This window comes from Abramis brama, assembly GCF_963993115.1.
Source record: "Abramis brama genome assembly, chromosome: 20".
Classification (NCBI taxonomy): domain Eukaryota; kingdom Metazoa; phylum Chordata; class Actinopteri; order Cypriniformes; family Leuciscidae; genus Abramis; species Abramis brama.
The window spans coordinates 10,418,084-10,429,365 of record NC_139982.1 but is presented as its reverse complement, the minus strand read 5'-3'; the positions used below and the strand labels follow the sequence as shown (position 1 = coordinate 10,429,365).

The 11,282-nt window shown below is 40.0% G+C and overlaps 5 protein-coding genes across 5 annotated transcripts; all 5 read right to left on the bottom strand.

Moving 5' to 3' along the window:
* Positions 1 to 475: 475 nt before the first annotated feature.
* On the bottom strand, positions 476 to 1,101 carry LOC311070677 (histone H2B; the record flags this gene model as incomplete). The annotated part of the gene is made up of 1 exon (XM_084094684.1): positions 476 to 1,101. The coding sequence occupies one exon, from the start codon at positions 1,099 to 1,101 to the stop codon at positions 727 to 729; it is 375 nt and encodes a 124-aa protein (XP_083950810.1). The 3' UTR covers positions 476 to 726.
* An 817-nt stretch (positions 1,102 to 1,918) lies between these two features.
* Positions 1,919 to 2,247, bottom strand: LOC311070688 (histone H4; the record flags this gene model as incomplete). The annotated part of the gene is made up of 1 exon (XM_084094695.1): positions 1,919 to 2,247. The coding sequence occupies exon 1, from the start codon at positions 2,228 to 2,230 to the stop codon at positions 1,919 to 1,921; it is 312 nt and encodes a 103-aa protein (XP_083950821.1). The 5' UTR covers positions 2,231 to 2,247.
* Positions 2,248 to 4,577: 2,330 nt separating this feature from the next.
* On the bottom strand, positions 4,578 to 5,108 carry LOC311071131 (histone H3.2-like). The gene has a single exon (XM_084095353.1). The coding sequence runs from the start codon at positions 5,088 to 5,090 to the stop codon at positions 4,680 to 4,682; it is 411 nt and encodes a 136-aa protein (XP_083951479.1). The 5' UTR covers positions 5,091 to 5,108; the 3' UTR covers positions 4,578 to 4,679.
* A 500-nt stretch (positions 5,109 to 5,608) lies between these two features.
* On the bottom strand, positions 5,609 to 6,318 carry LOC311071116 (histone H2A-like). Its single transcript, XM_084095346.1, has one exon. The coding sequence runs from the start codon at positions 6,293 to 6,295 to the stop codon at positions 5,909 to 5,911; it is 387 nt and encodes a 128-aa protein (XP_083951472.1). The 5' UTR covers positions 6,296 to 6,318; the 3' UTR covers positions 5,609 to 5,908.
* A 508-nt stretch (positions 6,319 to 6,826) lies between these two features.
* LOC311070656 (histone H1-like) lies at positions 6,827 to 7,749 on the bottom strand. Its single transcript, XM_084094660.1, has one exon. The coding sequence runs from the start codon at positions 7,711 to 7,713 to the stop codon at positions 7,093 to 7,095; it is 621 nt and encodes a 206-aa protein (XP_083950786.1). The 5' UTR covers positions 7,714 to 7,749; the 3' UTR covers positions 6,827 to 7,092.
* Positions 7,750 to 11,282: the final 3,533 nt, after the last annotated feature.

Below are 11,282 nucleotides of genomic sequence, written 5' to 3'. Positions count from 1 at the left end.
CCTTGAAGGTACAGCATGTTTGGAAATGACGTAGAATAAATATATTAACTGATCAAGCAATTTTTACCTTGATTTTTCATCATTTGTTGTTGATGAAAATTTGAATTCCCTCCATGTCCAACATGTGCTCTAATGTCACTGAACATTTCCATAGAAACCACCTAAACAAGCTTTCACACAAACCTTTCAAAGGAGCATTAGTGTTGTGGTGCAAATGACATCAATACTGTGCGACAGCTATATTTCGTATACAAAGTAAAATTGATAGTGTCTCACATTAAATACTATAATGTATTTTAATAATTTTACTAGTGCTTAATTCAGGTACATAGTTCAATACTTAACAGAAGTCATTTTTAAACTATTTACATTGTTGAAGTTAAAAAGTCTGGGTGTGCGACAAGGAGAAAGTGATTGACACAGTAAGGGGGTTGAAAAGTATGAAAAAAATAAAAAAAACAATGGAAAGGTAGTAAAAAGTTTTTAAAGTGGTTTTGTTAGTTTGACAAAAAAATAGGAATTTGTCCAAAATCATATGCATTTTTAAACATGACCAAAGAACATGTGTCCATAAGTGCCCATAGTCTAAGAATCACCCATGTTTTAGAAGAATCATCAAAATTCTCATAGGTTCAAGAGCTGTAGATAAAAATAAAATAAGCTCTTTATCTGAGAAGATGGGTGGCTCTTAAAAGAGCCTTTGGGGTAGTTGAAGTCAGGCACGCCTCACTTCGAGCTGGTGTATTTGGTGACGGCCTTTGTGCCCTCGGACACGGCGTGTTTGGCCAGCTCTCCGGGCAGCAGCAGACGCACGGCGGTCTGGATCTCTCTAGAGGTGATGGTGGAGCGCTTGTTGTAGTGCGCGAGGCGAGACGACTCACCGGCGATGCGCTCGAAGATGTCGTTGACGAAAGAGTTCATGATGCCCATCGCCTTGGAGGAGATGCCGGTGTCAGGGTGAACCTGCTTCAGGACTTTGTAGACATAGATAGCGTAGCTCTCCTTCCTGGACTTTCTGCGCTTCTTTCCTCCCTTACCGGCGGTCTTGGTGACGGCCTTCTTTGAGCCCTTCTTGGGCGCGGACTTTGCTGGTTCTGGCATGATGATACCAAATCAGAAAACTGACAAAGTTCTGTTCCCTCCTGTGTGATACAGAGGTATTTATTCACTGCCCTATGCTAATTTTCAAAGCCATACGAGAATTCTCCGATTGTCTGTTTTCATAGGCCAAACCCATAAACATCACTAGGGCCAATCACAGGCGGATAAAATATAGTTCCGCCCATCGTCTCATGTTTGAGCTACACTCTTGACCCAAGTTTCATTTGTTTCGTTTCCCGCTCTTTTTATTGAGTAGTATGAGGAAAATAAACGGTTATAATATTGTGCATAGTCGTGTAATCTTAAAACCCCTTATATACACATTGAGGAAGTTTGGGAGGAAAGAGACCAATAATGGTCAGACCACCTTTAAAAACAGTTTTTCATCGGATCATTTTCATAGTTTCATTGATCATGCAACTTACTATGTTGTCCAACTGTTTAAACTTAAATAATAATAGAAATAAACCCATTTCTGCACAACATATATTTTGGTTTTTGCATTTTCGCTTCTGCTTACTGTGGTGCTGTATTGGTTCTAATTGCCTTTTGTTAATTTTGTAAAACGGCATTCATTAAATTTGTGTAACACAAAAGCAAATGGTTTAATTTTGGGTTATTTAAAGAATAAATAAAAAGTTGATGGTCTCTGTTATAAGTTATTTACGAATTATTTTGTTTAGTTCATCCCGGAAAACGGTTTACAATGTTTTTTTTTTTTGGTTGACGTACCCAAAACATTGACTCTTTATATGGCAGATTGTGTGGCTCTTAAAAGAGCCGTTGGGTTTGAGTGGTTTCTCCTGGTTTCAGGCGTTTATCCACCGAAGCCGTACAGGGTGCGTCCCTGTCTCTTCAGCGCGTACACAACATCCATGGCGGTGACGGTCTTTCTCTTGGCGTGCTCGGTGTAGGTGACGGCATCGCGGATCACGTTCTCCAGGAACACCTTCAACACTCCGCGGGTCTCCTCGTAGATCAGACCGGAGATGCGCTTGACGCCACCACGGCGAGCCAGACGACGAATGGCGGGTTTGGTGATTCCCTGGATGTTATCGCGCAAAACTTTACGATGACGCTTAGCGCCTCCTTTCCCGAGTCCTTTACCGCCTTTGCCTCTTCCAGACATGTTTCACTCTGACTACTTCAGTAGATCAATGAGAGTCAACAAATAGATACTGTTGTGCGTTACAAGGAAGCCTTATATATTCGCATACAGGACCTGACAGAAACCAGTGCCGCGTCACATGACACACACCCCTCCCCCAAAATATAGCTAGAGCTTTGTTTCATATTAAAATTCAGGTTTCATAAATTGTATTTAACAAATATCATATATTTTACAGTAGTACTGGTTGATAAATGATTTTCTACAAGTCTACAAGGCAAGACAACATTATCACATTATATATATATGTATGTATGTATTGAAAGTAGAACAAAAGAAAACAGTTCCTTTCTGTGTGGATTCTTGACGCGTTTATTGCAACTACATTTAATCTTTTTCTCATCAAACAACCAGACTAACGAATGGCTCGCCAACCCGGTCACAATTGTTATCAGTGGGATTAATTGGGTTAAATAATAGAGTGGCACATCTGTTTTATCTTCTGTTTTACCTTTTTAGTAATGGGAATCTAGAAAACGAGATACAGACAAAAATACTGTATTAAAACTGCAATGCTAAAATGCAGGATTATGTTTGATACTCCTTAACAACTTTACTGACCGCATACATTTTAACCCTTAAACAGACAAAAGTGGAAAATGATCAGCAAAACATCCTTTCATGTTACTTTTTATGTAATCTAGACTTGAGTAAAACAAATTGAAAAGAGTTTTTGATATATTTTGATAGGTTTCATGAGTTGTATGTCCCAGGATAAGTTTTTATATTACGGTATATAAAAAAAGTAATTAATATTTGTATTTCATGTGATGCAAAAAAAAAAAAAAAAGTAATATTCAAAATATGCTGCATGTATGACATGTCTAAGTGTCCTAAAATTGAGGCATGTAAATGTCTTGTGTTTTTACACTGCTGAAGTGTCTCACTGTCCTGAAGAGTTCAGCTCCAGTCCTATTCAAACATTGCCAACAATTGCTTGTAATTTCGCAGTAAATCTGAAGACTTTTAGCAGGTTTTGGTATGTCTGATAGGGGTCGGAGCTGAACTCTGCAGGATGGTTGACGAAACCTGTTCTGCCCCTCATACATCGTAGTCAATTTTGTGTATTAACTTTTTTTCTTATCAAAAAGAAAAACAGCATGAACCACATATAACTGAAGATGCTGAAAAAGAAAATTAAGACAATGTTCACGATTGTTATTAGCAGCTTATGGCTACTTTTACTGAAGAAAGCTAACTAATATACTTTCCACAAAATCTAAATATCCAGCATCATGAAACAGAGAACATTTGAACCAAGTCATATGAACATTGTCGCTTTAGAACCTGCATATATTGACCTCGGATACTTTGGTTTGATACAGTTTTAACTTTATGATTTTTACTTTGTGTAAAATATATATATATATATATATATATATATATATATATATATATATATATATATATATATATATATATACGTATACGTATATGTATACACACACACACACACACACATACTTATCTATATAACCCTATATGTTCATATATATGTTTGGAAATTAAAAAAACAAACAAACTGATGTTTCCTACTGACACACTATAGCAGAAGATATAAATAACTGGCTGAAAACCATTTTTATACATATTACATTACATACTTCCATAGCATGAAAAAAGGCAATGGGACCAGAAACGGTTTGGCAACTATCATTCTATAAAATGCCTTTTGTTTGTGTTCAACAGAAGGAAGAAATCCATACATGTTTAGCCAGAACAACTTGAAATTGAGTGAATTATTACAGAATTTTTAATTTTGGGTGAACTGTCCCTTTAAAGAATAATGTTAAAAAATTAAACCTTAATGTAAAGTGTTACCAGTGTCTTTTGGAATGAGCACTTTGGAATAAGTACACATTGCACTTTTTTATTTTGAATTTTAAAATGTATATGTGGCATCAAACATCCAAACTGAGTATTTGTTACAAATGAACATGAAGATGTTATCCCATAGTAAACTACAGTAAAAATAAACAATATAATAGTTACATTAGTTACCTACAACGTTTAAAATGAATATCAATAATCAGATCATGTATTTTCAGTTTAATAATGACCCGCTCTAAGCCATATATGGTTCGCCTTTACTTCCTGCCTGAGCTGTGTGTGTGTGTGTGTGTGTGTGTGTGTGTGTGTGTGTGTGTGTGTGTGTGTGTGTGTGTGTGTGTGTGTGTGTGTGTGTGTGTGTGTGTGTGTGTGTGTGTGTGTGTGTGTGTGTGTGTTGCAGCTCGATATACGGTCTCTCCTGATTATTCAGATCTGGAAATTAATTTAATCATATATGATGCTGCGTAGGACCCTGATGTTTAATATTCGTTATTTTCGATGTTACACTAGAAATTCCCTCATTCAGTTAAAACTGAAGTGGCTCTTAAAAGAGCCGTTGTGGGTTGACGCAGACGCGGGTTTAAGCGCGCTCTCCGCGGATGCGGCGAGCCAGCTGAATATCTTTGGGCATGATGGTGACCCTCTTGGCGTGGATGGCGCACAGGTTGGTGTCCTCAAACAGACCGACCAAATAAGCCTCGCTGGACTCCTGCAGGGCCATGACAGCGGAGCTCTGGAAGCGCAGATCTGTCTTGAAGTCCTGAGCGATTTCTCTCACCAGCCGCTGGAAGGGCAGTTTGCGGATCAGCAGCTCGGTGGACTTCTGATAGCGGCGGATCTCCCGCAGAGCCACGGTCCCGGGCCGGTAGCGGTGAGGCTTCTTTACGCCGCCGGTGGCCGGAGCGCTCTTACGGGCGGCTTTAGTAGCGAGCTGCTTCCTCGGGGCTTTACCACCGGTGGATTTACGAGCAGTCTGCTTGGTTCTTGCCATTGCTGCAGTCTTCTTCTCTCTGTCCTGCTTGCGCTGGAAATGCCGCTCTGTGTTTCTCGCCCGCTTTTAAAGCTTTGAACAGCCAAGAGCTCATAGTGTCGCGAGGATACAGGCCTCGTGATTGGCTAATACGTGATGTCTGCGCATGAGTGCCAGCCAATGACTGCGCGTTTCCTCTTTTCAAACAAGCGGAGGGTTTCCCGCTCGAGATGCTTTCTATGTTCCATTGACTACTTTGCTCATAAAACACAGTGTACACAATCTCCCTGGTATTTATACTCACATTGTTGTATTTATGTGTTCTGAAATATACTCGCCTTAATTCCCAGTGGTTGTGCAGATTTTGGATTAGAACAAAGTCAAGTTACAGTCTGTGTAAAAGCACTGCAGCGAGACGCAATAGGGTTTCCATCCGTCCCGTAAAACAGCATAAAGGGCAAAATACCCAGACTAACATTGATGACCAATGTTTTCCTGAAGCTGATATGCAAATTGATTTTTTTTATTCATTTCAGATAATCAATTTTTATTACATATAATCAAGGCTTGGTAGACAACTATATTTTAATATTAGGTGAGATGGGTTGGGTAGCAAACACGCGTTAGGGGATCATGTGTTTATAACAAGCATGCGCACAACTACGATTATACATGTAAAGGTCGATGTAGAGAAAACATTCATTTTGATGGTTCATTTTCACTCTCAACCACATGAGTTTATGGTGTTTATAAAACAAACATAGAAAAGCGCTCATTGTCAGATAAAATGGGTGGCTCTTAAAAGAGCCGTTGTTTCAGTAACCCAGTCTTCAATCTGTTTATTTGGATTTGGCGGGTTTCTCGGTCTTCTTGGGCAGGAGCACGGCCTGGATGTTGGGCAGAACGCCGCCCTGAGCGATGGTCACTCGGCCCAGAAGTTTGTTGAGCTCCTCGTCGTTGCGCACCGCCAGCTGCAGGTGACGGGGGATGATGCGGGTCTTCTTGTTGTCCCGAGCGGCGTTTCCAGCCAGCTCCAGGATCTCAGCGGTGAGGTACTCGAGCACTGCCGCCAGATAAACAGGAGCACCGGCACCGACGCGCTCGGCGTAGTTTCCCTTGCGCAGAAGCCTGTGAACACGGCCGACGGGGAACTGCAATCCCGCCCTGGAGGAGCGAGTCTTAGCCTTGGCTCGGGCTTTGCCGCCAGTTTTGCCTCTTCCACTCATTTTCAGTTCAGTTACTTCAAACACCTCCGTCTAAAATAATAGAATGAAATTAGAGTGGCTCCACACACTGTATTTATACGAGAGTGACAATCGCCCATTGGTTTAGAGTCTGTAAAGATTCAAACCAATCACTGAACTTCCCTCCAAAGCCCAACCCCCTTTCTGGCGGGGATTATGAACAAGTATTAATTATCTGTAAAACAGAAAAGATGAAACCATTGAAATATAAAATTATATGTATGAAATTTAAATAAATACAAAAATATAAATTGTACGCTGTTTCTACCAAATGTGCAGCACACCTTTCTCTCTCTCTCTCTCACACACACACACACACACACACACTGTATATTCTGGGCACATTGACCGTCTGATACTGTACAGTATACTGTTCCTATTGTAATATTGGAGTTTTATCACTGTCCATATTGTTGGATGTGGGTTGTTTGTATTGTCACAATTCTCCAGCATATGTTGTGTGTATATTCTCTACTGTGTTGTACAACATATTTCGACTGATCACTGTCTGAACCCTCCTAAGGTTTTTTTTTTTTTTTTGGCCATTTACAATAAATTCCTTAAATATATAAATAATGGTTTACATTAGTTTTTTTTTTAGTTTTTTTCCAACAGTTTTGACTTGTTTGTTCAGATTGCATGAGTCTAAGAGGTCAAAAGTCAAATCTCATCTATTCGCTTTCAAAAGTAACACAAATCATTGATATTAACGACTTTTGCACTTATTCAGAATTAGTGGGTGGCTCTTAAAAGAGCCGTTGAGGAACAAACACTGGACTTTATTTCTTTTTGGGCGCTGCCTTTTTAGGCTTGGCGGCTTTAGGCTTTGCAGCTTTAGGTTTAGCGGTCTTTGCCTTTTTAGGACTCTTGGCTGCTTTCTTAGCGACTGCCGGCTTCTTTGCCTTCTTGGGGCTCTTCGTCGCCTTCTTAGCGGGTTTGGCTGCGGGTTTCTTGGCCTTCTTGGGTGATTTCTTGGCGGCGGGCTTCTTTGCCGCTGCGCTCTTGGGCTTCTTGGCCGCAGCGGGTTTCTTGGCCGCGGGCTTCTTCGCTTTAGGAGCCGCTTTCTTGGCTGGTTTCTTCTTGGTCTCGGCTTGCTGCTTGTTGAGCTTGAATGAGCCCGAGGCGCCGGTCCCTTTGACCTGCACCAGAGTGCCTTTAGTCACCAGGCTCTTGATGGCGATCTTGACGCGAGAGTTGTTCTTCTCCACGTCGTAGCCGCCGGCAGCGAGCGCTTTCTTCAGCGCGGCGAGGGACACGCCGCTCCTCTCCTTGGATGCGGACACAGCTTTGACGATGAGCTCGCCGACGCCTGGACCTGCTTTCTTGGCTTTAGTAGCGGACTTCTTCTTGGGCGCTTTAGCCGGGGCGGCAGCAGCGGGTGCTGGGGCGGTTTCTGCCATTTCTCTCTGATCGGATCAACAGTCTTTCAAACGCTGTCTCTGTTTTCAGCAATGAATGACGCTCGCGCGGCGCTGCGCTCTTAAATAACACATGAGAACCTTATAGACTCAACCTTCCCGCTCGGCGTCTGTGCGCGTCCACGAGCCCCTCACGCGTGTGTTTTCTTCTCTTACATTTGGTTCTAAACTGGAGTGGTAAAATAGTTTGGCGCAGTCAAAACAAAGTGAACACCAAGCAGAGGTTCTGAGCTTTCATTGGAAACTAAAATACCCGCTGATGAAATGTTTATTTTGCCTTCGTCAGATTAAATCCAAGGCGAGCATCAGCCACGGCGGAAAGCCGCGTGTAAATTTGATGGATAGTTTAAGTGTAAAGGTTGATAAAAGCCTGAACGCCTCATATGTGTATTCAGCAAACAGTCTGAAATAGACTTTAATGAAATCAGCATCAGTGAGGACCGTGAGGAGGCTTTCATACAGATGTTGTTTTGGGCAGCTTGAAGCACACGAACATCATCCGGAGGCTCCGAGTCTCTCTGTGACTCATGTCTGGCCAGCAGATGATATGTCCTTAAAATAATAATAATTTGTATTACTTTTAATAATAAATATATAACCTTTCCATAAGATGATGTACATCATATCACCTAAATAAAAATGTAAATCGTCATATTTGTTCATCCTTATTCGTCATTCATCTCAGTTTTCGGCATGTGAATGAGGATCATGTAAATAAAAGCTCATCTGAATGAGCTGCTCATTTAAGCAAGGCAGCAAGTGACTCAAAAAACAACTTATTTTCCCCCAGTTTCATATTTCCCTTGTTCTATAGCTTGTACTTTTCTGGACAATGTTTGAAACTTTGTATTGCAAGCATTTCTTATGCCATTGCCTCCTTAAGATGTATCGCTTGTATTTCTCCATAGGTCGCCTTGGATAGAATCATCTGCTAAATTAATATGATAAAGAGCAGGTCACTTATTGTAAGTTTGTTATATTATGATTTAGCCACTATTGAATGCTAATTCATAAAATAGTCATATCATTTGCACTATATGTTTGATATATTTGCACAGATGTTGGGATTTTGGTCAGACTGTGTAAGTTCAGCTCTAGCCCAAACAAACATCAGATCAAGACAATGAAGGTGTTCAGAATTACACAGGCAGGTTTAACTGGGATTAGTACTATAAAGTATGAGGACACTGGAGCTGAAGAGCTGATAACTAAGTAAAAACGTTTTGAATTAAACACTCAAAAACAATAAAAAATGTAGTTGTGTTGGGTCTCAGTTGTTTGGAATTTTTCAACTTAATCCCTAAAAATATGTTTCTTGGAATTTAAAACATCAGGGGATATGAGGGCATTCTGATCCAAGACAATAATTTTCTGTTAGATTTATTTTCAGGTAGACTCTCTGCAGCCTCGAAGCATCTGTCAGTCATCTGATGGAAACAGGCCTCGACCCCCGTTATGTGTGGCATCAGTGCGAGATCAATGATCAAGACACAGACAGTGTAGTACCCTTTTACAGTCTATGGTAGTACCATCACATTCTAAACTTTATTAAGGAAGAAGGGTCATATTTATACAAGATAAAGCAGAATCATCCAGAATGCAGGCCATCCATTCATAATACTGAAAGATCAACCCCATACGGTATATTAATAAATATAATAACAAGTAAGAGATGTCAGAAGATCAAATGTATGTGTACGTCTTGAGTTCGAGTGTACCAGTGTGTCCAAGGCATGGTTCTTGTTTTGTCTAGGTTTGTGATGTGCACATAACAAAACAGAAAGAAGCAGTCTTAAAAAGCAGCAGGGCAGTCTTACACAAGAATAATCAAAAGTGGAGCCTTAAGAACAAAATATTATCATGTTCTTACTTTTGTTCTTGTGAAAAGAAATGGGTATACTAGATGCAGTATTTTTTTAAAGAAACGGTCCCTATTAACTTTGCTAATATTACCAGCCAATCGGATTTCTCACTGACTAGTTTATTAAAAACAAAAATGACATTTATCTTTTTATGATCTACAGTGTGTGTTAAAAATGTGCTGTAGGCCTACATGTTATAGCCTAGTATATAAAAAGTGTTTTAGGTCATACAATATTAACTGGATGGCCCGATGTAAAGGAGAAAGACCATTTAAAATGACTAACTTTTAAGAAAACAAGGAAAAGCAAAGGCACAAATGCAAACAGGTCAGAGGCAGAACGTTCTGTAAGAAAACACACAAGCAGTCCCTGTATACAGTCACATATTACTGTCATTTATTGTTCTTGAAGAGCCTAAATGTAAAGGACTGTTAGCAATGTTGGGCCCTATGAAAGAATATGAGGTTGGGCCCCATAGACATAATAAATGCATAGATGCCCTAATGGCCGCTTTGGAAACTTGCTGCGATACGTCAAAACGTCCGCCATATTGCTGAGGGCAAGACTGCACTGTAAAAAAATGCAAGTAAACGGGTGATCTCGATAGTTAGACTTATTAATTTTTAATAAGGAATTGTCAAAGCTCAGACTTGTCATGTATTTGGCTTTTTATTCTTGGATAAGAATTGTGAAGATCCCCATACTGAGATATAATTAAATGTTCACATTAAATGAAATACTATTTTCTTATTGTGGAAAAAGCATTTTCTGTCTTTAACCCGATTGATCGCCATTGAAAAAATTAAACAAATCGGCAAAAACAAATATTTTATCTATGTGCATCTTATCCAATAGTGCATCTATGTATTTATTATGTCTATGTTGGGCCCCCTATTACACTGTTACTATTAATAAAATTGATCTCTGTGGGCCCCAAACGTGTGTGGGCCCTTAGAATTGTCCTAACTTTTCCCCCCTTAGCGCCGGCACCCCTGTCAGAGGTGAATATATAGAGGCTATAAAGTGTTTAAGTTTCTCCTCATCATGTAAGCACATACATGTTATCACTTCGAGAAAACCAATGGGGGAGGAAAATAAAGATGACTGTACTATATGCCAAACATAATGCTGAAAAATAATTTGAATGTGAAAAAGTATTTTGAAATGGAAAATGTATACAAACCCTGCTCCCTTGCAACAAGCTTAATTTTCACTAAATGTAAACTAGTTCTTACACAACACAAAGCATATAGGCCTGCTTGCCAAAATTCTGGACTCAAACTGAATCCTGAGGGACTTTATTGTGTGTTGATACTGATGTATGATCTTCAAATGTTTATACACGTTCTCACAAAGAGTTCATATAATGTGCACAATAATATGTAAGAAAATTGCGGAATTGCAATTGCCAGATTAAAGTATATTATTGGCATGATTGTGATCTGTCACATGAGCGAGAAAGTCAGACACAGGCGCGTTGGAGAATCAACTGGTGGTTCGGGCGATGGGAAGGGATTCAAATTTAAGAGCTTTCAATTGGCGGATGTGTCTCTCTAGCAGCCCATTTCTGACCAATGAAAACACGCAACCGGAGCAGGGCCTTCCAGCCCTCTGAAATTAGCATGATCTTTCAATCTTTCAATGGATCTTTCAATAAACACCCAGTTGACTACACTAATGTTGTGCACG